The 23,704-nt window shown below is 40.1% G+C and overlaps 1 protein-coding gene and 1 pseudogene across 2 annotated transcripts in view; one reads left to right on the top strand and one right to left on the bottom strand.

Moving 5' to 3' along the window:
• IFT56 (intraflagellar transport 56) overlaps positions 1-23,704 on the bottom strand; it is a 55,003-nt gene that overhangs the window by 4,624 nt on the left and 26,675 nt on the right. For both annotated transcript variants that reach the window (XM_032761889.2, XM_058427101.1), the window contains exons 10-16: positions 22,466-22,521; positions 20,961-21,014; positions 20,011-20,074; positions 11,104-11,192; positions 10,806-10,889; positions 9,459-9,528; positions 8,190-8,296 (exon numbers count right to left, since the gene is read on the bottom strand). In XM_032761889.2, coding sequence (XP_032617780.1) covers positions 8,190-8,296; positions 9,459-9,528; positions 10,806-10,889; positions 11,104-11,192; positions 20,011-20,074; positions 20,961-21,014; positions 22,466-22,521 — 524 coding nt within the window. The remainder of the gene's footprint in view (positions 1-8,189; positions 8,297-9,458; positions 9,529-10,805; positions 10,890-11,103; positions 11,193-20,010; positions 20,075-20,960; positions 21,015-22,465; positions 22,522-23,704) is intronic.
• On the top strand, positions 15,037-16,932 carry LOC116809414 (male-specific lethal 3 homolog; annotated as a pseudogene).

The raw sequence follows: 23,704 nt of genomic DNA, 5'->3' as shown, positions 1-23,704 counted from the left end.
GAAACGGGACTGTATGAAATAAGTGCATGGGTGCTGACAACATTTTCAGTTAGCAAGTTAGAAAAACTTCAATTCCTAATTAAAACAAGAAGAAGGAAAATTACAGTTTGGGTACACGGGTTCAGTTTAAACTACCTTATGTTCACTCAGTTTTCAACAGTATAACATTTTTTCTACATAGAGTCAAGTTATGCTACAATCAGCACTTTTGCCTTTTCTTCTAATTGTATTCTAATCTTGAGGATAAACTCTGAGGATTGTGATTTGAACTGAGCATTTTTCAAGTCTCTTCAATGCATTCTTTTCAGATGACTACTATCATTCATTTTATGCTAATTTGATCATGTTCAACTCCAGGATGGTCTTTCCCTAGTCTTGTTCCTACATTCTCAGAATGCTTAGATGTATACTGACTACTATTCTAAACACTAAATCTTTTAAATGTTTAATGCATTTTGACAGACATTTTTCCCAAATATACTACACATTTCCTTGGCCTCATAGAACATGTTGAATGCCATTAAATTTTGCTTAATTAGTTTTCTTTTATTTAAAAAAATTTTTATTCATTTTTTTTTTTAGAGATAAGATCTTGCACTATTGCCCAGGCTGGAGTGCAGTGGTGCCATCATGGCTCACTGTGACCTCAAATTCCTGGGCTCAAGAGATCCTCCTGCCTTACTGTTCCAAGCAGCTGGGACTACAGGTGCACACCACCATGCCCAGCTAATTTTTAACTTTTTGCAAGACAGGCTTTCACTATGTTGTCCTTGTTGGACAGAGTTGCTCAGCTTCATCAAAAGAATGAAACCTGGCCAGATGAGTTTTCTTACTTGGCAATCATAAATACATACTGTTACCAATTTCACTTAAGGCTTCAAATTGCTGGGCAACTCTCTTTATGGTTTAGTTACTTCTTTATTCCTGACAGATGTTTTTCTAAATCTTTGACAATTTCCTTAAGACAGCCTTCTTAGCTTAGCCTTATTCTGTACTTCATAGGGAAAACACAACTTTCTTCTCTTCAGTTCAAATTATATTTACACCTTCATTCTTCCTTTCCTCCTTTCTGCCTAATCTCACTCAAAGATTTTTTATTATTATTTTCAAGGTTTGTCCTTCTATTTATGTACTCTTTTTTTTTTTTTTTTTTGAGACGGAGTCTCGCTCTGTCACCCAGGCTGGAGTGCAGTGGCGCAATCTCGGCTCACTGCAAGCTCCGCCTCCCGGGTTCACGCCATTCTCCTGCCTCAGCCTCTCCGAGTAGCTGGGACTACAGGCGCCCGCCACCGCGCCCGGCTAATTTTTTGTATTTTTTTTAGTAGAGACGGGGTTTCACCGTGGTCTCGATCTCCTGACCTCGTGATCCGCCCGCCTCGGCCTCCCAAAGTGCTGGGATTACAAGCGTGAGCCACCGCGCCCGGCCTATTTATGTACTCTTTTTAAAAAAAGTCTTCTCTGCCCAGCCACCCCGTCTGGGAAGAAGTGAGGAGCACCTCTGCCCGGCCGCCCCGTCTGGGATGTGGGGAGCGCCTCTGCCCGGCCACCCCGTCTGGGAAGAAGTGAGGAGCGCCTCTGCCTGGCCGCCCTGTCTGGGAAGTGGGGAGCACCTCTGCCCGGCCGCCCCTGGGAAGAAGTGAGGAGCGTCTCTGCCCAGCCACCCCGTCTGGGAAGAAGTGAGGAGCGCCTCTGCCTGGCCGCCCTGTCTGGGAAGTGGGGAGCACCTCTGCCCGGCCGCCCTGTCTGGGAAGAAGTGAGGGGCGCCTCTGCCCGGCCGCCCCGTCTGGGTAGAAGTGAGGGGCACCTCTGCCCCGCCGCCCCGTCTGGGAAGAAATGAGCGTCTCTGCTCGGCCGCCCTGTCTGGGAGTTGAGGAGCGTCTCTGCCCCGCCGCCCCGTCTAGGAAGTGAGAAGCGCCTCTGCCCGGCCACCCCATCTGGGAAGAAGTGAGGAGCGTCTCTGCCCGGCCGCCCCGTCTGGGAAGTGAGGAGCGCCTCTGCCCGGCCGCCCCGTCTGGGAAGAAGTGAGGAGCGTCTCTGCCTGGCCGCCCCGTTTGGGAAGTAAGGAGCGCCTCTGCCCGGCCACCCCATCTGGGATGTGGGGAGCACCTCTGCCCGGCCGCCCCGTCTGGGAGGTCTACCACGGAGGCCAGATGCAATGTTGGGGCTGGACGTGGTGGCTCACGCCTGTGGTCCCAGCACTCTGGGAGGCCGAGGCGGGTTGATCGCTTGAGGCTAGGAGTTCGACACCAGCCTGGCCAACATGGCGAAACATATGAAAAATACAACAGACAAACCAACCAACCAACCCAGTGACAACAAAACAGGTCTACCCTGGAGTCATACTCTAATTTTTTCTATTTTCCTCCCTTTCTGATCCCTTATCCCACTTTCTTTTTCTTCCTCTTCCTTCTCCTTCTTCTTTGTCAAATAGAGGATTGAGTTATTATCATTGATCCATATAAAGTCCCTCTCTCATTTATTTTCTTTAATTCCCACCCCCCATTTCTATTCCCCGTCTTCCCATGTGCAACCTTCCTAATATGTTTGATATGCATCTTTTTGTTTGTATGTATTTTTAGAAAATGTTTATTGTTTTGTGTGCAAAAAAAAAAATTAATTAAAAATAAAATAAAATAAAATAAAATAAAAAAGTCTTTATCGGCCGGGCGCGGTGGCTCACGCTTGTAATCCCAGCACTTTGGGAGGCCGAGGCGGGCAGATCACGAGGTCAGGAGATTGAGACCACGGTGAAACCCCGTCTCTACTAAAAATACAAAAAATTAGCCGGGTGTGGTGGCGGGTGCCTGTAGTCCGAGCTACTCGGAGAGGCTGAGGCAGGAGAATGGCGTGAACCTGGGAGGCGGAGCTTGCAGTGACCCGAGATTGCTCCACTGCACTCCAGCCTGGGTGACAGCGTGAGACTCTGTCTCAAAAAAAAAAAAAAAAAAAAATACTCTTTATTGTGAAATAACACACATATAGGATGGTATATGAAACATCCATGTACATCTCACTAATTATAATGTGAAAATACTGTAAACACTACCCAGGTCAAGACACTGAGAGCAACACAAAAGCTCTCTGTGTGTCACTTCCAGACCATAACTCCCTCTTTCCATACCCGGAGGTAACTACTCTTCTGACTTTTACGTTCTCTCTTCAGTATACACATCTTTAAACAATATAATTGAGTTCTGCTTCTCAGAACTTTATGTGAACGAATACTGTAAATATTCTATTATGTCTTGTACCTATGATTCAACATTATAAGACTCATCTTTATTGCTGTATATAGCTCTAGTTGATTCATTTAAAAATTTTTTTTATTTTGAAGTATTAATAATTATAGATCCATGGACGAAGATAGGACAGAAGTCACATGTACCTTTCACCTAGTATCCTCCAAAGGTTACAGCTTAAATAAGGATAGTAAAATATCACAATATCAAAATCAGGAAATTGACACTGGTACCATGTATGTTGATGATGGTCCTGTTATTTCATCCTATGTGTAGATTCATGTAACCACAGCCATACAACTATGAAGATACCGAATTACTCTTTTTTTTTTGGACACAAGGTCTTGCTTTGTCATCCACGTTGGAGTGCAGTAAGGCAATCACAGCTCACTGCAACCTTGAACTTCTGGGCTCAAGTGATTCTCCTGCCTCAGCCTCTTGAGGTAGCCACCATGCCCAGGTAATTTTTTTTTTTTTTTTGAGATGGAGTCTCGCCCTGTCACCCAGGCTGGAGTGCAGTGGCGTGATCTCGGCTCACTGCAAGCTCCACCTCCTGGATTCACACCATTCTCCTGCCTCAGCCTCCTGAGTAGCTGGGACTACAGGCGCCCGCCACCACGCCTGGCTAATTTTTTGTATTTTTAGTAGAGACAGGGTTTCACTGTGTTAACGAGGATGGTGTCGATCTCCTGACCTCATGATCCGCCTGCCTCAGCCTCCCAAAGTGCTGGGATTACAGGCATCAGCCACCACGCCCAGCCTTCCAGCTGCTTTTTAAAAATGTTTTATAGAGACAGTGTCTCACTATGTTGCCCAGGCTGGCCTTGATCTCCTGGCCTCAAGCAATCCTCCTGCCTTGGCCTCCCAAAGTACTGGGATTACAGGCATAAGCCACCATGCCTGACCAAGATGCAGAACTATTATATCATCACAAAGATTTCCCTTGTTACCCTTTTACAGTCACATGCACAGCCCTCCCTGCTCACCATCCCTAACATCTAACAACCACTAATTTGTTCTCTATCTCAATAATTTTGTCATTTCAAGAATGTTACATATATGAAAGCAAACAGTATGGGACCCTTTGAAACTGGCTTTTTTCCTTCAGTATAATGTCCTTGTTATTCCCTGTTAATTCAAGTTACTGTGTGTTCCAATAGCTTGCTCCTGTTCTGGTCATCCTGCAAATGCAAGAGGGACTCCCAACCAAAGTTTGGTTTGGATGGTGAAACTGATGATGCCACACACACACAGCAAGAGGATATGAAACGTTTTCTTACATAGTTGAAATCTAGGGAGAGTAGAACGGCTCTATTAAGCAGATCTGAAAAGGCCTGAGAGAGCAAGGAAAGGAGACTGGCTTTGGTGTTTACTGTGGTTAGGAGGTGGGGCCATGGTGAAGGTTCCTGTGCGTGGGCAGGGACTTGTGTGGTTTAAATCACCCTATGGTGCCAAAGAAGGGAGCACATAGGTTTTCTTATCATTTTGTCCAGATGTGGGGCACGAGGGCAAGAGGCAGGGGTGAGGCTTAAAAGCTGTCAGCAGTCAAACATCCAGAAATGGAGTCAGACTTCTCATTATAGTTCCTTTTTATTACTGAGTAGTATTCCATGCCAAACCAGTCTGTTTAACCATTCACCTACTGAAAGACTTTGTCTCCATTTTTAGGCTATTACAAACAAAGCTGCTATTAACATTTAAATATTAAAATTTGTGTTATTAACATTTATATATTTCTGTGGATATAGGTTTTCATTTATCTGGGATAAATACACAGGAATGCAATTGCTGGGTCATATGGCAAGTATGTTTATTAAAGAAACTGCCAGCCGGGCGCGGTGGCTCACGCTTGTAATCCCAGCACTTTGGGAGGCCGAGGCGGGCAGATCACGAGGTCACGAGATCAAGACCACGGTGAAACCCCGTCTCTACTAAAAATACAAAAAAATTAGCCGGGCGTGGTGGCGGGCGTCTGTAGTCCCAGCTACTCGGAGAGGCTGAGGCAGGAGAATGGCGTGAACCCGGGAGGCGGAGCTTGCAGTGAGCCGAGATTGCGCCACTGCACCCCAGACTGGGCGAGAGAGCGAGACTCCATCTCAAAAAAAAAAAAAAAAAAAAAGAAACTGCCAAACTATTTCATGGTGGGTTTTTTTAAATCCTTTTATTTTTGACCTATGTATATCAATATATTTAAAGTGAATTTCTTGTTGAGAACACATAATTGGGTTATGTTTTTTAATTCACTCTCTCAATAGATGTCTTTTAATTGGCATACTTAGACCATTTACATTTAATTATTGACATGTTAGGGCTTAATTCTGCCATTTCTCCCTTTATTCTCTTTGTTTTTCTTTGACAAGGACCTCACACATATGCTTGATAAAGACTTGACTGTGTGATCCCCACAGAAGGAAGATAAGAAAACCTGTATTTGGCTTCTCTAGCCTTCACCTACACCTATCTTTTTCCTGCTGTTCCTGTAGTGTAATAAATTTTAGCCGTGAGTATAACTATATATTGAGTCATATGAGTCCTTCTAGTAAATCACCAAACTAGTGGGTGGTCATGGGACCACTGAGACACTAGGTAATGCCAACTTGTTTTTCAAGTAGTTATCTTCCTTTGATGTTAACTCTATTCCCCTCTCATCTGCTCAGGGCCTAACTCCATCAAAAATGCCCCATCCTCCTGAATCTTTAATCTTACTGTTCAATGGCTCATTTTCTTCTGCCTACAGATATACTCCCCTATCCCCATTCTAAAAGAACTCTCCACCCCATGCCCCCCAATTCCAAACCCTGATTTTCCATTTAAGTTAGCATTACATTTTTCCTTCTTATCTTTAATATCAAAATTTTTAAGACTGTGGTCTACATTACACTCGCTGCATCTGCTTTGTAATCTGAGTCTATTCTCTACCCTTACTGTCTTCTCAGTCCTCATGCATTTCTATCCAGTTGCAGATTTGACACTCTCCTGCCTTGGTTTTTGATTAAATGGGAGCAAGAAAAAGTAATGAAAAGCATTTTTTTCCTATCCTCATTGTTTTCCTTCTCTTCTGTTCATCCTCTCTTTCATTTACTCTTCTTTCTCTTTCTAGCCCTTAAACACTGGTGTTCCGCAAGGTTCCTCACCCCATTTACTGGCTAATCTTATTCTCTCTCATACTCTGCTGTTGCTGCTGCTGCTGCTGCTACTACCACCACTAACTATGGTTGACTTCTAAATCTACATTGTTAACTACTAAATCTACATTGCTAATCCTGATGAATACCAAAGCTCCAAGCACAGCCTGTTAATTTCCTACTTCTGTTATCTCTGCTGGGAGCCTCAAAGACACTTCAGATTTAATACATCTAAAACTGAAATAATTTCCTGTCTTACTAATGTTTTCCTTCCCTCTGCCTCCCCTAACTTATTTAAGAGCCTTGCCACCCACCAAGTCATGTTAAACTATTATTTTTAAGTTTCCTGTGTCTTAAAGTATTTTCTTTTCTTTTTTTCTTTTTTATTTTGAGACGCAGTCTTGCTCTGTCCCCCAGGCTGGAGTGCAGTGGCCCAATCTCGGCTCACTGCAAGCTCCGCCTCCCGGGTTCACGCCATTCTCCTGCCTCAGCCTCTCCAAGCAGCTGGGACTACAGGTGCCTGCCAACACGCCCGGCTAATTTTTTGTATTTTTAGTAGAGACGGGGTTTCATCGTGTTAGCCAGGATGGTCTCGATCTCCTGATATCGTGATCCGCCCGCCTCGGCCTCCCAAAGTGCTGGGATTACAGGCTTGAGCCACCGCGCCCGGCCGTCTTAAAGTATTTTCCACTGATGGGGTTTCACCTCTTTTTTTGGTAATGATTCACTTTGAAATGAGCTTTTGTTGATTAATTTAATATGAGATTCTCTTTACCTGACATTTACCTGATTTTTGACATTTTTGGAAGAAATAATCCAAAAATAGGAACTTCCAGAATTTGAGGCTGATTTAAAAATAATCTTAATCTATAGGCTAGGTCCCCAAACTACTACCACCTCCCAGCCTTTCCAACTCCCCCCGCCCCTCCACACACACACCCCAGCATGCACACAAAACAGCCATTTCTTTACTAAATCTGACTAATTTTTTATTCTCTTTTTCTGGTTCCTTTGTCTTTCCTGTCTACCATTTGCACCTCAAAGTTTGGTTTGCACCTCTTCTCACTTTACATTTTACTTGGGTCATCTCACTGTTTTTCAGGGCTTCAGTTAATCCAGTCATGTACTTCATAACCGTATTTTGATCAATGATGGGCAGCATATATGACTGTGGTTCCATAAGATCATAATATTATATTTTTATTGTGCCTTTTCTATGTTTAGATATGTTTCAATACACAGATATTAGCCATTGTGTTATAATTACCTACAGTATTCACTACAGGAACATGCTGTACAGGTTTGTAGCCTAGGGAGCAATAGGCTATATCATATGGCCCAAGTGTATAGTAGGCTATACCATCTAGGTTTGTGTAAGTACACTCTGATGTTTGTACAATGACGAAATCACCTAATGACACATTTCTCAGAACTTATCCCCATTATTAAGCAACACAGGACTGTACTTAAATGTTGATGACTCCCAATCTATGTCTCTAGATGTCAGAAGACATCTTTCTTGAACTTCAGAACCAAATTTCCAACTACCAGATGAATATCTATACATCAGCGCTGACTAAAGATTCATATCCTTTAGAAATCTAAAACTTCCTGTCTAAATAATTATTTCATATACACGTAAATCTCTGAAATACTGCCTATCTCTGAGTTGTTAACTCATAAAAAGAACGGCATCTCTTATAACACTACGTGAATCCTCTCAATACTAGCCATTTAGTCTGCAGGACATTTTCCCCTAATATTTAGCCAATGCAGCAATGTGATACGAATCTTTAATGTTCCCTTTAGTCTCAGTCAGACTCACCTTGTAGCAGTCATTAGCAATGAGCTGTAAGAGACTGAAGGACTCGCCGGAGGTTTCCATCTTAAGATAAAGTTCCCAGGCTAGTCTTGGTTTCTTATTCATAATATCTGCAAAAGGAAACAAAGAGTTGTAAACAAATGAGTCATTTTTACATGTACAAAAAATAATTTCTGCACCTTTATTATTCTATGGATTTCGTTCTATATTCCAAATAAAGTAATGGAAAGCTTTCATGGAAAGCTTGCAATGTTGGCATTAAGCTGGCTCCCTGCCAGAATTCTACCATACTTAAAATATTTAAGTTAGGAGTCACATAATTATGTCTTTCAGATTGGATTGACTTCTGGTAGTTCCTACTTTGCTCATATGCTTAAAAGAGGATACCTATCATTCATTCAATCCTACTCATCGTTTCAATCTCACTTAGAAGATAAGATTGCTAACTTTTCCTCTGACTACAAAAACTCAGTGAACATTTAATTTAATTTTTTTTTTTTTTTTTTTGAGACAGAGTCTTGCTCTGTCACCCAGGCTGGAGTACAGTGGTGCGATCTTGGCTCACCGCAACCTCTGCCTCCCAGGTTAAGTGATTCTCATGCCTCAGCCTCCCAAGCAGCTGGGATTACAGGTGTGTGCCACCACACCCAGCTAATTTTAGTATTTTTAGTAGAGCTGAGGTTTTGCCATGTTGGTGAGGCTGGTCTTAAACTCCTGGCCTCAAGTGATTTGCCTGCCTCACGCTCCCAAAGTGCTGGGATTACAGGTGTGAGCAACTGTGCCTGGCCAACATTTTAAATCTTGAGTTTTAAAAAGGAACAAGAAACGATAGTGAGTGAGAGAAAGAAAGAGACAGAACGTAAAGTTCTATAACATACCAAAAAATTACATTTTTGACATTTTGCCACTTTTCAGACTTGACCCATAATGAAAAGTTAAAATCAGTGTAACAACATCATTTCACAAACAACACTACAAACTGAGACTCTGGAAACTTTAATGAGACTTTAGGAAGAACTTGACATTTTTCAGGCTATAAGTACTAGGTCAATGCTATATAGTAGAACTAATCACAGGGTAAACTTGTATGACACATTTACATGGCAACTCTTACTGAGTAGCATTAACAACCCTTAATTTCAGTGTTTACTCATTCTACAGAACAAAATGCAAAATAAAATTAGAAAACATTCAATGTCATTTCCGAACAGATTATGCAACCAAAAAGAAAAAGAGGATTCTTCTTGTAACATTTAAAAAAAGAAGACTCACAGCACCGAGCTAACCAGCTGAGGTAAATGTAATCGTTTTTCATCTTCTCACTTTGGATCAAGAGGAACGCCTGCAAGAAGAGGAAAGAAAGGGAATACACATGAGGATGGTTTTGCAATAAAAATACCCATTATTGGCTTGCCTTAGATTGATAATCACTGTAGCATTATAGATAACCAAATTCTATACAGGCTGCTAAGAAAAGTGAGGGACAAAATTGTGGTGATTTTAAAATATTACACCAGAAATTGATATTACAAGTTGACAAAAAGTTGGTAAGGATATAGAAGATTTAAACAGAATAATTAACAACTGTATGATACATATTCTTTTTTAAGCATATATGACCATGCTACACACAGGTCAGTAAGGCAAGCCTCAACAAATGGCACATGCCACTATACTCAGCTATTTAAAAAAAATTTTTGTAGAGATGGTGTCTCACTATATTGCCTAGGCTGGTCTCAAACTCCTGAGCTCAAGTGATCCTCCCACTTTTCAGCCTTCTGAAATGTTGGGATTATAGGTGTGAGCCAGCTCGCCCAGCCCAGAGCACATTCTATGACCACAAAAATACAATTAAGTTAGAAATCAAATAAGAAACATATTGATAGTCATCAAGCTGTATCCTTATGTATACTTTTCTGTACATATGTTATAGTTCTATAAAATTTATTAAAAAGGGAAAATTTTAATATGGTTATAAAATCTATGTCTATTCACATTGTACTTTTTTTTTTTTTTTGAAGAGACAGGGTCTTGCTATGTTGCCCAGGCTAGAGTGCAGTGGCTATTCACAGGCATGATCATAGTGCACTGCAGCTTAAAACTTCCAGGCTCAAGCCATTGTCCTGCCTCAGCCTCCCAAGTAGCTGGGACTACAGGTGTGTGTCACTGCACCTTCTCCACAGTGTACTTTTTTTTTTTTTTTTTTGAGACGGAGTTTCGCTCTGTCGCCCAGGCTGGAGTGCGGTGGCGCCATCTCGGCTCACTGCAAGCTCCGCCTCCTGGGTTCACGCCATTCTCCTGCCTCAGCCTCTCCGAGTAGCTGGGACTACAGGCGCCCGCCACCACGCCCGGCTAATTTTTTTGTATTTTTAGTAGAGATGGGATTTCACCACGGTCTCAATCTCCTGACCTCGTGATCCGCCCGCCTCGGCCTCCCAAAGTGCTGGGATTACAAGCGTGAGCCACCGCGCCCGGCCTCCACAGTGTACTTTTTAATGCATCCTAAGAATAGAGGAATCTTTAATAATCCTTAACCCTTGACCATTTTATTCCAGTGAGAAAAAGATAAGGATGTTTTTAGGCAGAATCATTCAAATGCTTTCAAAAGCAGGTACCCACCTCTTCACCCTCACTGGTATTGCCTGTTGCAGCTTTGGCTTGGGCATAATTAAAGTTAAAGATGTCATCATTATAGAAGTAACTCTGAAAAACATCCCAAGAACAAGTCACATTGCGAATGAACATATAAAGTATAAAACAATCAGTTATACGAGATAAACACAAAACTATCCTTAAGGATTAGTTGATGCCACTAATGCCACCACAGAAAAGGGGCCATTTCTAAGGGTATCTTATCTTCTCTGACACATTCTATAGTATTTTGTATATAAAGTCTTGTAGATAATTCTATACTGACCTTAAATGAGTTGAGGTAAATCAAAACATCATCAAATTGCTTAAGCAGGAAGAAACAGGAAGCCATGCACTGCCTCCCTGGTATTGTATCTGAAATGCAGAGGAAAAAAATCCACATATATTCATGAAACTAAAATCCTCTTTAGCTGAAGTTCGAGTTATTTAATAATTTAGAGACAGGAAAATATTCCAAAATATCTTTCTAGATTCTGACATTATATATTTTGCTCAGTGGACAAAACCCCAGTATAATGGAGGTCACAGTCCTTGACAGTGACCAATAATCTCTCTGGGGATTAACTCCCAGAGTCCCAAATGAACACACGCCCTGCACGTTCACTAACTACGACATTACCCAGGTCATTTTCCAGGGCTTTGATTCTCTCATCCAACATGTGCACATTCAATTAGTGTGGCCTGGTCTCCATCATCACTTTTCTAAATCAACCTAGCACTTCCAATCTCAAACGGAAAAATAATTTGCCATGGAACCATCTGCTTCTGATCCTGATCCAACTTTTTGCCTGATACCGGATTCCTATTTGAGTAGTGGAGGATTAGTATAACTTCCACCCTTACTTGCCACAGGCATTCCTAAGGCTCCTTATCCTGTTTAATTTTTTTCCTTTAGCATTTATCACAGTCTGATATACTATGTACATTTGATACACACACACACACACACACACTATATATATGTATATCCAATCAGATATACATATAAAATATAAAACCATCAGTTATACCAGATAAACACAAAACTAATCTTAAGGATTAGTTGATGCCACTAATGCCACCACACAAAATTTTCTGGTATATCTGATGAGATGTACATACATATAGTATATATATCTGATATACATAGTATATCAGACTGTGATAATTGATAAAGGAAAAAAATTAAACAGAATAAGGAGTCTTAGGAATGCCTGTGGCAAGGGTGGGAGTTATACTAATCCTCCACCACTCAAATAGGAATCTGATATCAGGCAAAAAGTTGGATAAGGATCAGAATACACATATCAGATATACATATGTAGTATAAATATATATATACACACATACTATATATATATATGATATATTATTTCTTTTTTTCTTTTCTTTTTTTTTTTTTTTTTTGAGACAGAGTCTTGCTCTGTTGCCTAGGGTGAAGTGCAGTGGTGCGATCTTGGCTCACTGCAACCTCTGTCTCCTGGGTTCAAGTGATTCTCCTACCTCAGCCTCCCGAGTAGTTGGGATTACAGGCACACGCCACCACACCCGGCTAATTTTTGTATTTTTGGTAGAGGTGGGGTTCCACCACGTTGGCCAGACTGGTCTCAATCTCCTGACTTCGTGATCCGCCTGCCTCGGCCTCCCAAAGTGCTGGGATTACAGGCGTGAACCACCATACCCGGCCACTGTATAGTGTTTCTAGTCCATCTGCCCTACTAGACTTAAGTTCCATAATGGTTGGGAGTTTTGTTTGTTTACTGCTGCATCCTCAACAGCTCAATAAATTTTTATTGTGTGAATGAATGAATGAATGAATGAATGAAATGGGGAAAATTGTACTCAATAACCAGTGTTGGTGAAACATTTGTGAATGTCCAGGAGTGATAAAAATATTTAATTTTCAGTTCAGCATGAACACTGTTACTCAGAATAGATGCCAGGCACAGACAACCAGTATAGGCAGCACCATATTGCTTCATGCTGGCTAATTAGCATCTCTTTTTATACCCCTTTCTCAAATCTTTCACTGAATCTTGCCTGATGAAATACTTTAATCATAAAAATGAAGTTTCAAGACTACTAGTGGGCAATATAGGTGAACATTATATAACTGTGGCAGAAAGAAAGCATTTTCTAAGCTTAATACCCATGCAAGAAATCATTATAGAAAAGAAAAACTTAATTAAATATGGTCTTAATATTTTTTGTTAACCTACTTTTTTTTTAATTTTTGTGGGTATGTAGTCCATATATCCATACTACATATGGATATCCAGTATATTTTGATACAGGCATACAATGCATACTAATCACATCAGGGTAAATGGGGTATGCATCACATCAAGCATTTATCCTTTCTTTGTGTTACAAACAATCCAATTATACTCTTCTAGTTATTTTGAAATATACAATAAATTATATTTTTAACTGTAGTCACTCTGTTGTGCTGTCAAATACTAGATCTTAAGCTGGGCATGGTGGCTTACCCCTGTAATCCCAGCACATTGGGAGGCTGAGGTGGGTGGATCATTTGAGGTCAGGAGTTCAAGACCAGCCTGGCCAACATGGTGAAACCCTGTCTCTACTAAAAATACTGGGCATGGTGGCGGGCGCCTGTAGTCCCAGCTACTCGGGAGGCTGGCCGAGGCAGGAGAATTGCTTGAACCCGGGAGGTGGAGGTTGCAGTGAGCCGAAATCATGCCACTGCATTCCAGCCTCAGCGACAGAGCAAGATTCCATCTCAAAAAACAAAACAAAACAAACAAACAAAAAACAAATACTACATCTTATTAATTCTAATTTTTTTTTTTGTAGCCATCCTCACTGTCCTCCCACTCCACTACCCTTCCCAGGCTCTGCTAACCATCATTCTACTCTATCTCCATGAGTTCAAGTGTTTTAATATTTTTTAGCTCCCACAAATAAGTGAAAAGTGTGTCTTTCTGTGCCTGGCTTATTTCACTTAACATAATGTCCTCCAATTCCATCCATGTTGTTGCAAATGACAGGATCTCATCTCATTCATCTCATCTCATCCTTTTTATGGCTGAACAGTAAGTATTCCATTGTGTATACGTACCACACTTTCTTTATTCCTTCACCTGTTGATGGATGCTTGGGGTGCTTCCAATTCTTCACCATTTTGAACTGTGCTGCAATAAACATTGGTGTGCAAATATCTCTTTGATATGCTGATTTCCTTTCTTTTGGCTATATAGCTAGCAGTGAGATTTCTGTATCATATGGTCATCCTATTTTTAGTGTTTTGAGGAATTTCCAAACTGTTATCCATAGTAGGTGTGCTAATTTACATTCCCACCAACAGTGTACGAGGGTACCTTTTCTCTACATCCTCTCCAGCATTCATTGTTGCCTGTCTTTTGCATAAAAGCCATTTTAACTGGAGTGAGATGGTATCTCACTGTAGTTTTGATTTGCATTTCTCTGATGATCAGTGATGTCAAACACCTTTTCATATACCCATTTGTCATTTGTATGTCTTTTTGTTTCTTTCTTTCTTTTTTGAGACGGGGTTCCACTCTTGTTGTCCAGACGAGTGCGATGGCGTGACCTCAGCTCACTGCAGCCTCCGCCTCCTGGATTCAAGCGATTCTCCTGCCTCAATCTCCTGAGTAGCTGGGATTACGGGCGCCACCACCATGCCCACCTAATTTTTTGTATTTTTAGTAGAGACGGAGTTTCACCATGTTGGCCAGGCTAGTCTTGAATTCCTGACGTCAGGTGATCCACCCGCCTCAGCCTCCTAAAGTGCTGGGATTACAGGTGTGAGCCATGGCACCTGGCCTTGTATGTCTCCTTTTAAGAAATGTCTGTTCAGAGCTTTTGCCCCTTTTAAATTGGATTGTTAGATTTTTTAACTATTGAGTTGTCTGGGCTCCTTCTATATTCTGATTATTAATCCCTTGTCAGATGGCAAATATTTTCTTCATTCTGTGGGTTCTCATTTCACTTTGTTGATTGTTTCCTTTGCTGTGCAGAAGCTTTTTTCACTTGATGCGACCCCATTTATCCATTTTTGCTTTGGTTGCCTGTGTTTGCGCGGTATTACTCAAGAAATCTTTGGGCCAGGCCACTCACACAAGGTCAGGAACCTCAAGTGTGCTTTATTGTTACTGTTTGCACCCCCTGACGCCACCGTGGGCTGCCAGTGGAGGAGGCCTCTGGACTACAGTTCCTGTCTTCATATTAAATCTCTCCTCCAGTGTGGCCCAGCGCCAAGTGGGCTCCCATGGGATGCCCTGCCGTCAGACCCAGATTGTTAATGTTATTGTTGGGAAAGACAAAAAAGGCAGAAAGATCCCAGAATATCTGATCCATTTTAATGGCTGGAACAGAAGCTGGGATAAATGGGCAACCGAAGATCATGTGCTTCATGATACCGATGAAAATCGTAGATTACAGCATAAATTGGCAAGAAAAGCTGTAGCTCTCCTGAGGAGCACAGGAAGAAAGAAGTCCTGCAGGTTTCCTGGTGTTGATTGACTCTGTCTTAAAAGGCCTCCTCATTGATGAAAAAGATGAAAATGATGAAAACTCATTAGGCAGTTCCTCTGACAGCAGCAAAGGATGAAGAAATAAGTGAAGAAAGTGATACTGAAGAAAAGACTGAAGTGAAAGAAGAACCAGAGCTTCAAACAAAAAGAGAAATGGAAGCAACAACAATAACTATAGAAATACCTGAAGTTCTGAAGCAGCAGAAGGATGATTGTTATTACATTAACAAGAGGAAATGGTTAATGAAACTTTCATGCCGGACCAACATCATAATGATTTTGGAAGCATTTTGCTCTCAATGCAGCCTTTTCAGCCAATGAGAGGCCTCGTCACCATCATGCTATGCCACATGCCAATATGAACGTGCATTATATCCCAGAAGAAAAGAATGTTGACCTTTTTAAGGAGATGGTGGATGGATTAAGAATAACCTTTGATTACACTCTCCTGTTGGTTTTACTCTATCCGTATGAACAAGCTCAGTATAAAAAGGTGACTTTGCCGGGTGCGGTGGCTCACACCTGTAATCTCAGCACTTTGGGAGACCGAGGTGAGTGGATCACCTGAGGTCAGGAGTTGGAGACCAGCCTGGCCAACATGGCGAAACCCCGTCTCTAGTAAAAATACAAAAATTAGCTGGGCATGGTGGCAGGAGCCTGTAATCCCCAGCTACTTGGGAGGCTGAGGCAAGAGAATCGCTCGAACCCAGGAGGCAGAGGTTGCAGTAAGCTGAGATCGCACCACCGCACTCCAGTCTGGGCGACAAGGGCGACAGGAGCGAGACTCCATCTCAAAAAAAAAAAAAGGTGACTTTGTCTAAGTTTTTTTTTCCAATTAAGGTAAGTGCCACAAACACTAATACGATCCAGGAGGAACTCTCTCCCAGCCTGCCTTTGTTGAATCCATCCATGCCACAGTCCACAGAGAGTCAGCCAACCATTAGTGAACCAGCCACCCACAAAAGGCGCAAAGCTGAGTTGGAAGCATTGCAGTCTCTGAGGCGGTCCACGAGCCACACCACCAACTGTGATAGACTTTCTGACAGCAGCACCTCACCTCAGCCCAAGTGCCAGCAGCAGGACACATCCGCCAGTATAACCAAGCTGTTCCTGCACCTGGAAAAGAAGACACCTGTGCATAGCAGATTGTCTTCACCTATTCCTCTGACCCCTAGCAAGGAAGGAAGTGCAGTGTTTGCTGGCTTTGAAGGGAGAAAAACTAATGAAATGAACGAGGTCCTGTCCTGAAGCTTATGCCTGACAATTACCCACCAGGTGACCAGCCGCTTCCACCCTCTTACATTTATGGGGCATAACATTTGCTGCGATTGTTTTTAAAACTTCCAGAAATCCTTGGAAAGATGTCCTTTTCTGAGAAAAATCTGAAGGCTTTGTTGAAGCACTTTGATCTCTATTTGAGGTTTTTAGCAGAATACTGTGATTACTTTTTCCCAGAGTCAGCTTGTGTTGCTGCCTGTGAGGTGCATTACAGCAGCAAGAATCTCCGGGCAATTTATTACAGTGTTGATGGTTCTGTAAGAACAACTCCTCTGTCTAGCTCAGCGCTCTGGGTTCCAGATGAACAACTATCTGGGTAGTGGGTCTTTACCCAGAGCACAAACACAATGCCCACCTGGCAGCTCTGACAGAGTTAGGTCCTGAGTTGCCCACATACTGTAGTTATTCTGTTAGGAATTGTTTCCTGGGTGCCTATAGTGCTCTAACACAACACTTGCTACTGTGCAAGCCATCTGTGATGGCAGGGAAAAAGCAACTGGGTCCACAGTGAAATGTTCGTGGAAGCGTACATAGGTTAGGCTATTTCAATAGACATTGCAGTTAATTAGCTAGAACCACATTGTTTTGTTATTTGTTAGCATTAAATAATTTTTTTTTTTTGCAAATTGGTTTCATTCTTTTGATGAAGCTGAGCAACTCTGTCCAACAAGGTTAGTTTGTACTTGGAAACCACAAAGTAGTCTCAAAGTATTTTAGAGGGACTCGATATTGATGGCAAAAGAAAATTTGCAGCTATACATTTGCTTCTAACAGTTCCCTCTCTGTGAAACATTATTTTTGGTGGTCTAAAGAAAGCATTGCGTTTCTTGTTTGAGATTTTACAGCTATACTTTGCTGTGTAATGTTATGGTTACTTTTCTGTAAAATGTTAGTTTTGGTGATCTAAATAAAGCCTATCTTGTTTGAAAGAAAACAAAAACAAGAACAACAATATAAAAGGAAGTCTTTGCCCACACCAATGTCCTGGAGAGTTTCTCCAATGTTTTCTTGTAGAATTTTCCTTATTTAAGGTCTTGGATTTCAGTCTTTAATCCATTTTGATTTGATTTTTGTATAGGGTGAGAAAGGGAAGTCTAGTTTCATTCTTCTGCATATGGATATCCAGTTTTCCCAGCACAATTTATTGAAGAGACTGTCCTTTCCCTAAAGGTTCTTGGCACCTTTGTCAAAAACGAGTTCACTGTAGATGTATGGATTATTTCTGGGTTCTCTTAATGTGCTCCATTGGTCTATATGTCTGTGTTTATGCCAGTACCATGCTGTTTTTGTTACTATAGCTCTGAGGTATAATTAGAAGTCAAGTAGAGTGATTCCTCCAGTTTTGTCCTTTCTGCTCAGAACAGCTTTGGCTATTCTGGTCTTTTGTGGTTCTGTATAAATTTTAGGATTATTTTTTCTACTTTTATGAAGAATATCATTGGTATTTTCATAGGGATTGCATTTAATTTGCAGATTGCTTTGGGTAGTATGAACATTTTAACAACATTGATTCTTCCAATCTATGAACATGGAATATCTTTCCTTTTTTGTGTGTCCTCTTCAATTTCTTGCATCAATGTTTTATAGTTTTTATTGTAGAAATATTTCACTACTTTGGTTAAGTTAATTCCTAAGTATTTCATTTTATTGGTAGCTATTATAAATGGGATTACTTTTTTGATTTTCAGATTGTTTGCTGTTGGCATATAGAAATGCCACTGATTTTTGTTTGTTGGTTTTGTATCCTGCAATTTTACTGCATTTGCTTATGAGTTCTAATAGTTTTTTGGTGGAGTCTTTAGGTTTTTCCAAATATAAGATCATATCATCTGCAAACAAGGATAATTTAACTTCTTCCTTTTCAATTCAGATGTCCTTTATTTCTTTCTCTTGTCTGATTACTAGCTAGGACTTCCAGTACTATGTTGAATAACAGTGGTGAAAGTGGGCATCCTGGTCTTGTTCCAGATCTTAGAGGAAAGGCTTTCCACTTTCCCCTTCAATATGATACTAGCTGTGGGTCTGTCATATATGGATTTTATTGTTTTGAGGCATGTTCCGTCTATACTCAGTTTTTTGGGGGATTTTTATCATAAAGGGATGTTGAATTTAATCAAATGCTTTTTCAGCATCAATTGAAATATCATATGGTTTTTGCCCTTCATTCTGCTGATATGATGTATCCCATTGATTTGCATATGTTGGACCATTCTTGCATTCCTGGGATAAATCTCAGTTGGTCATGATGAATGATCTTTTTAATGTGTTGTTGAATTGTTTGCTAATATTTTGTTAACAATTTTTTCATCCCTCTTCATTTGAGATATTGGACTTTAGTTTTCTTTTTTTGATGTGTCTTTGGTTTTGTTATTAGGGTAATACTGGTCTTGAAGAATGAGAGGAAATATTCCCCCCTGCTTTCTTTTTTGGAATAGTTTGAGTAGGATTGGTATTAGTTTTTCTTTAAATGTTTGGTAGAATTCTACAGTGAAGCCAATGGGTCCTGGGCTTTTCTTTACAGGGAATCTTGTTATTATGGCTTTGATCTCATTACTTGTTATTGGTTTGCTCAGGTTTTGGATTTCTTCATGGTTCAATCTTGGTTGGTTGTATGTGTCTAGGAATTTATCCATTTCTTCTAGGTTTTCCAATTTATTGACATATCATTGCTCATAGTAGCCTCTGGTGATTCTTTGAATTTCTGTAGTATTGGTTGTATGGTGTATACATATTTGAGATGAGGGTCTCACTCTGTTGCCCGGGCTGGAATGCAGTGGTGTAATTACATGGCTCACTGCAGCCTCAACTTCCTGGGCTCAGGCAGTCCTGACACCTCAGCCTCTCAAGTAGCTGGGGCCATAGGTGCATGCCACCATACCTGGCTAATTTTTTTATTATTACTTGTAGAGATGGGGTCTTCCTATGTTGTCCAAGCTGGTCCTGAACTCCTGGGCTCAAGCCATCTGCCTGCCTCAGCCTCCCAAAGTACTGGGATTACAAGCCTAAGCCAGCATGCCTGGCTGGTTTTAATATTTTTATATGGAAAAAAATATCATAGGCAAAGTTTAAAGGCAAATGACCTACCAGAATGTGACAAAAGTTAATGCTCAAAAGAGCTCTTGAAAACTCAGTAAAAAATTACATTTTATATCTAAAACTGATTCAAAGTTTTAAAACTCTCAGGAACAAAACAGCAAATGTACTTTATTTATTCTCTTATCCCACTTTCACTGAGATGTTGAGAAGAACTAATTCAAATATTCTCTCTTATTTCTGACCTCACACTTTATAATGTGAAGCCTAATAGATACATCCCTAGACAGAGAATCAAACTTCACAGTCAATATATGCCCCACTCCAATTATGAAGCAGATCATAAGTACAGATTTCAGACATACCACATTCGCTAGCTGATCCTCCCACCAGCTGGAAGAACTGCTGGGCAATTTTCATATGATCCCTCTGAAAAACAAACTGAGCTGATATAGAGGAATAAGGTAAAAATATTTTATTTTATTATACTTTATCGTTCTAACATATTTGTCAGGATTTAAATATACCCTTGTTTTAAATCTTGCCCCAAACAATACTAATTCTCATTAACATAACAACTAGACCTGAAACTGAACTAAAACCTGTGCAGGGACAGGCAGAAAAGAAGAAAAAGAATCAAATCCTTAAATTCTATCCTAAAACTTCATTAAATGAACGCAATCATTCTACAAATATCTATTGCTCTTTTACCATATATCAGACCTTGGAACAGGAGCTATAGATATAACAAAGAGTATTTATTAAACTCATTTAATAAATATTTGCTGCCTATCTACTACACAAGGCACTGCAGAATGAACTTGAGATAAAAAGATTTATTCGTATCCCATTTTGTTCCAAAAAGAACAAATAACGCCGTATTAAGATGGATAAGAGCTTAATTTTAGACAGTGTTTTGGTGTTTATAAAAATAACTTCTCCAGAGAAACAATTTTGCCCACTTTACAGATGCCAAAATTATAACTAGATATATGTAAGTTAAAAAAAGTCACTGCAAATAAGAATGAAGTTGTGCAATGATTTTTAAGTTTGTTATTAAATAAGTTGCTATTTAAAAATTGGACCCTTTTAAACAAGCAGGAGTCTTTAGGGTTACAAGTTTTTTTGTTTTTTTTTGTTTTTGTCTTTAAATAACATAACATTCTTTTCACAATGCAGTCTGGATTGGGGGATATGGAGAAATAAAAGGAGCTACCGGAGAGCCTATTGCTGCTTGCACTTTGATAGTCATTTTGTTCTCTTCCATACACCTATAACTTTGCAACCTATAGATTATCAGTGATTTCATACTCACTGAACCCATTTCCTGGCCAAGGGCTGCATTGACCACTCCTTTGAGAATATACTCCTAGAAACATGGAATAACGTTGATTAAGAGGAATGTGGAGCTATGAGATCATTTTCGAATTAACCCCTTGTATTAACTCAATACTTTATATAAATTATCAAAGATTACCCACAGTTACTTTTCTCTGTTCTATCCCTGGCTTGAATGAAAGAATTAGGAGACACTCATTTAGTTTCCAGCAGCCAAGTATCTATATAACATAATTTACCATATTTGTAAATTCTCAATCTTAAGCAAAAATAATTCAGTGGAAGCTCCAGGAGATAAGTTTCATTTTATTTCAATTCTATGGAAAAAAAAGTAAAATGTTGATATAATAATTTTTATTACCTTCTCAACCACTGCCATTCTCTGTGACCATACCATATATATTATTTTCCTTTTCCAATTTTTTTTTTTTTGAGACAGAGTCTCGCTCTGTCACCCAGGCTGGAGTACAGTGGCAGGATCTCAGTTCACTGCAACCTCCACCCCAGGGTTCTAGCAATTCTCCTACCTCAGCCTCCCAAGTAGCTGGGATTACAGGCCCCAGCCATCATGCCCAGCTAATTTTTTTGTATTTGTAGTAGAGACGGGGTTTCACCATGTTGGCCAGGCTGGTCTCGAACTCTGGACCTCAGGTGATCCACCCGCCTCAGCCTCCCAAAGTGCTGGGATTACAGGTGTGAGCCACCACTCCTGGCCCCTTTCCAATGTTATAGTAACTTTTCTTTGCTAGAAATCCTTTTCCTAAAAAATAAATAAATAAAAGTGTCCTCTGATGTCCATTTATAAGGTATTCTCTCTTTTGGAGTCCTGGGGCCTCACTTGTATCCCTTTTTTCAGACTTGGTTCAATTCTTTAATAGATACCCTCCCTAGCTAGCAGCTTTATCAATCTTTCATTTAAGAGAGCTCACAAAGAACAACATGAAAGAAGCTGAATCTTTTAATATACTTGAGAAATATAGTTGTTTAAACTCCATGGGGTCTGGAAATATTTTTCATTCAGTCTTTCATTCAATAAATGGAATGTTTACTATATACTTTATGTACATAGTGTTAGAGATACAATATAGACACAGTCCCTGACTACAAGGAGTTAACGATCCAATGGGGAAGAAAGACAAGTTACAGACAATTTATGAGATAATTGCATGTATCCAGTTGTTACTTTCATCAGAATTCTAAATTTTCATATTTCCAAATACTAAAGGAATTTTCCAAATTTCTTTACCCTTTTTGACAAAATGACTACATATAAGGGGGTTTAAAAACATCAAAAAGCCTAGAACATTCATTCTCATATCACAAGTCGCATATAACATTCCTAAATGAATACATATGGTCTTTTCCTGGGATTCTACAGGCAGGAATCTGCCTAATCTTCTCTAATATGACTTCCAACTAAATTTCTGAAGTTCCACTTTTAGCAGAACTTGGTTAGTAAAAATGTAAAACATTCTCAGTTACCTGAGGAGTAGTAGGTTCCAGATCCTTAATTAAGTTATAAGCTTCTTGTACATCATCTGAAACACAACAAAGTAATTATACTAGCCTGTATTCCAGAAAACCCTCCTGAAGCAGTCCTCCCAAAAGATAAGATCCTTCAGTACTTAAATATTCATGGGAAATATGATCTGTTTTATCTGTCTTCTAACTCTCCATGTTCGGTGTTGAGTAGTTATGCTAAAAATAACGAAATATCCTTAGAAAACTCATATTAAGCCATGAAGTACCTTAAAAATTGTTGAAGCTAAGAACATGGATGAGGCATTCTATGCCAATGGCATTGTATTAGATAAGAAAAGCAACGATTTTTTTTTAAAAAGGGAGATATATATATTAAGTATATAGGAATTAAATGACATGAAGTCTGAGATTTGCTTTACAACATTTCAGGAACAAAAAAGAGGTGATGAAAAAAGAAGATTGGAAATATCTTGAAAAGTGCCGAATCCAGGGTGAGTATTTGGGTGTTTATTGTACTATTTGTCTATGTTTGAAATTTTCCATAATAAAAATAATTTATAAAATATATATGCTGTTTATTTCATTCTTGTCCAAAACATATTTCTTTTTGCTTTTATATAAAAGAGAGGCTGGGCACGGTGGCTCACACCTGTAATCTCAGCACTTTGGGAGGCTGAGGCAGGCAGATCACCTGAGATCAGGAGTTCAAGACCAGCCTGGCCAACATGGTGAAACCCTGTCTCTACTAAAAATACAAAAATTAGCCAGGCATGGTGGCACACGCCTGTAATCCCAGCTACTTGGGAGGCTGAGGAAGGAGAATCGCTTGAAACTGGGAGGCAGAGGTTGCAGTGAGTGGAGATCACGCCACTGCACTCCAGCCTGGGCGACAGAGTAAGACTGTCTCAAAAGAATAATAATAAATAAATAAATAAAATAAAATAAAATAAAATAAAATAAAATAGGACTGTTTGCAAGTTCATATTCTTATTTTAATAAATACATTTTCCTCCATGAGGAATCTGTTGTCCTGGTTGGATTCTACCATGCACCTAAAAAGGCCCACATTGTTAGTCCAGGGCCCATGACCAAATGCCACTACAAATGCATGGTGGCTGCTACCCTGTACTCATAGCTGTTAGAAAAGGCTGCTTTAGGTGTGTGTCTGACAATTTTAATCTTACTTAGGGGAAATAAATATCATATCCTCTTTGAATCATAGTATTTCTCATAAGCAGC

Source organism: Hylobates moloch, unplaced genomic scaffold (genome assembly GCF_009828535.3).
Source record: "Hylobates moloch isolate HMO894 unplaced genomic scaffold, HMol_V3 SCAFFOLD_1, whole genome shotgun sequence".
In the NCBI taxonomy this organism is placed as follows: Eukaryota; Metazoa; Chordata; class Mammalia; order Primates; family Hylobatidae; genus Hylobates; species Hylobates moloch.
The sequence above is the reverse complement of the archived record's forward strand: the minus strand, read 5'-3'. Positions and strand labels throughout refer to the sequence as shown.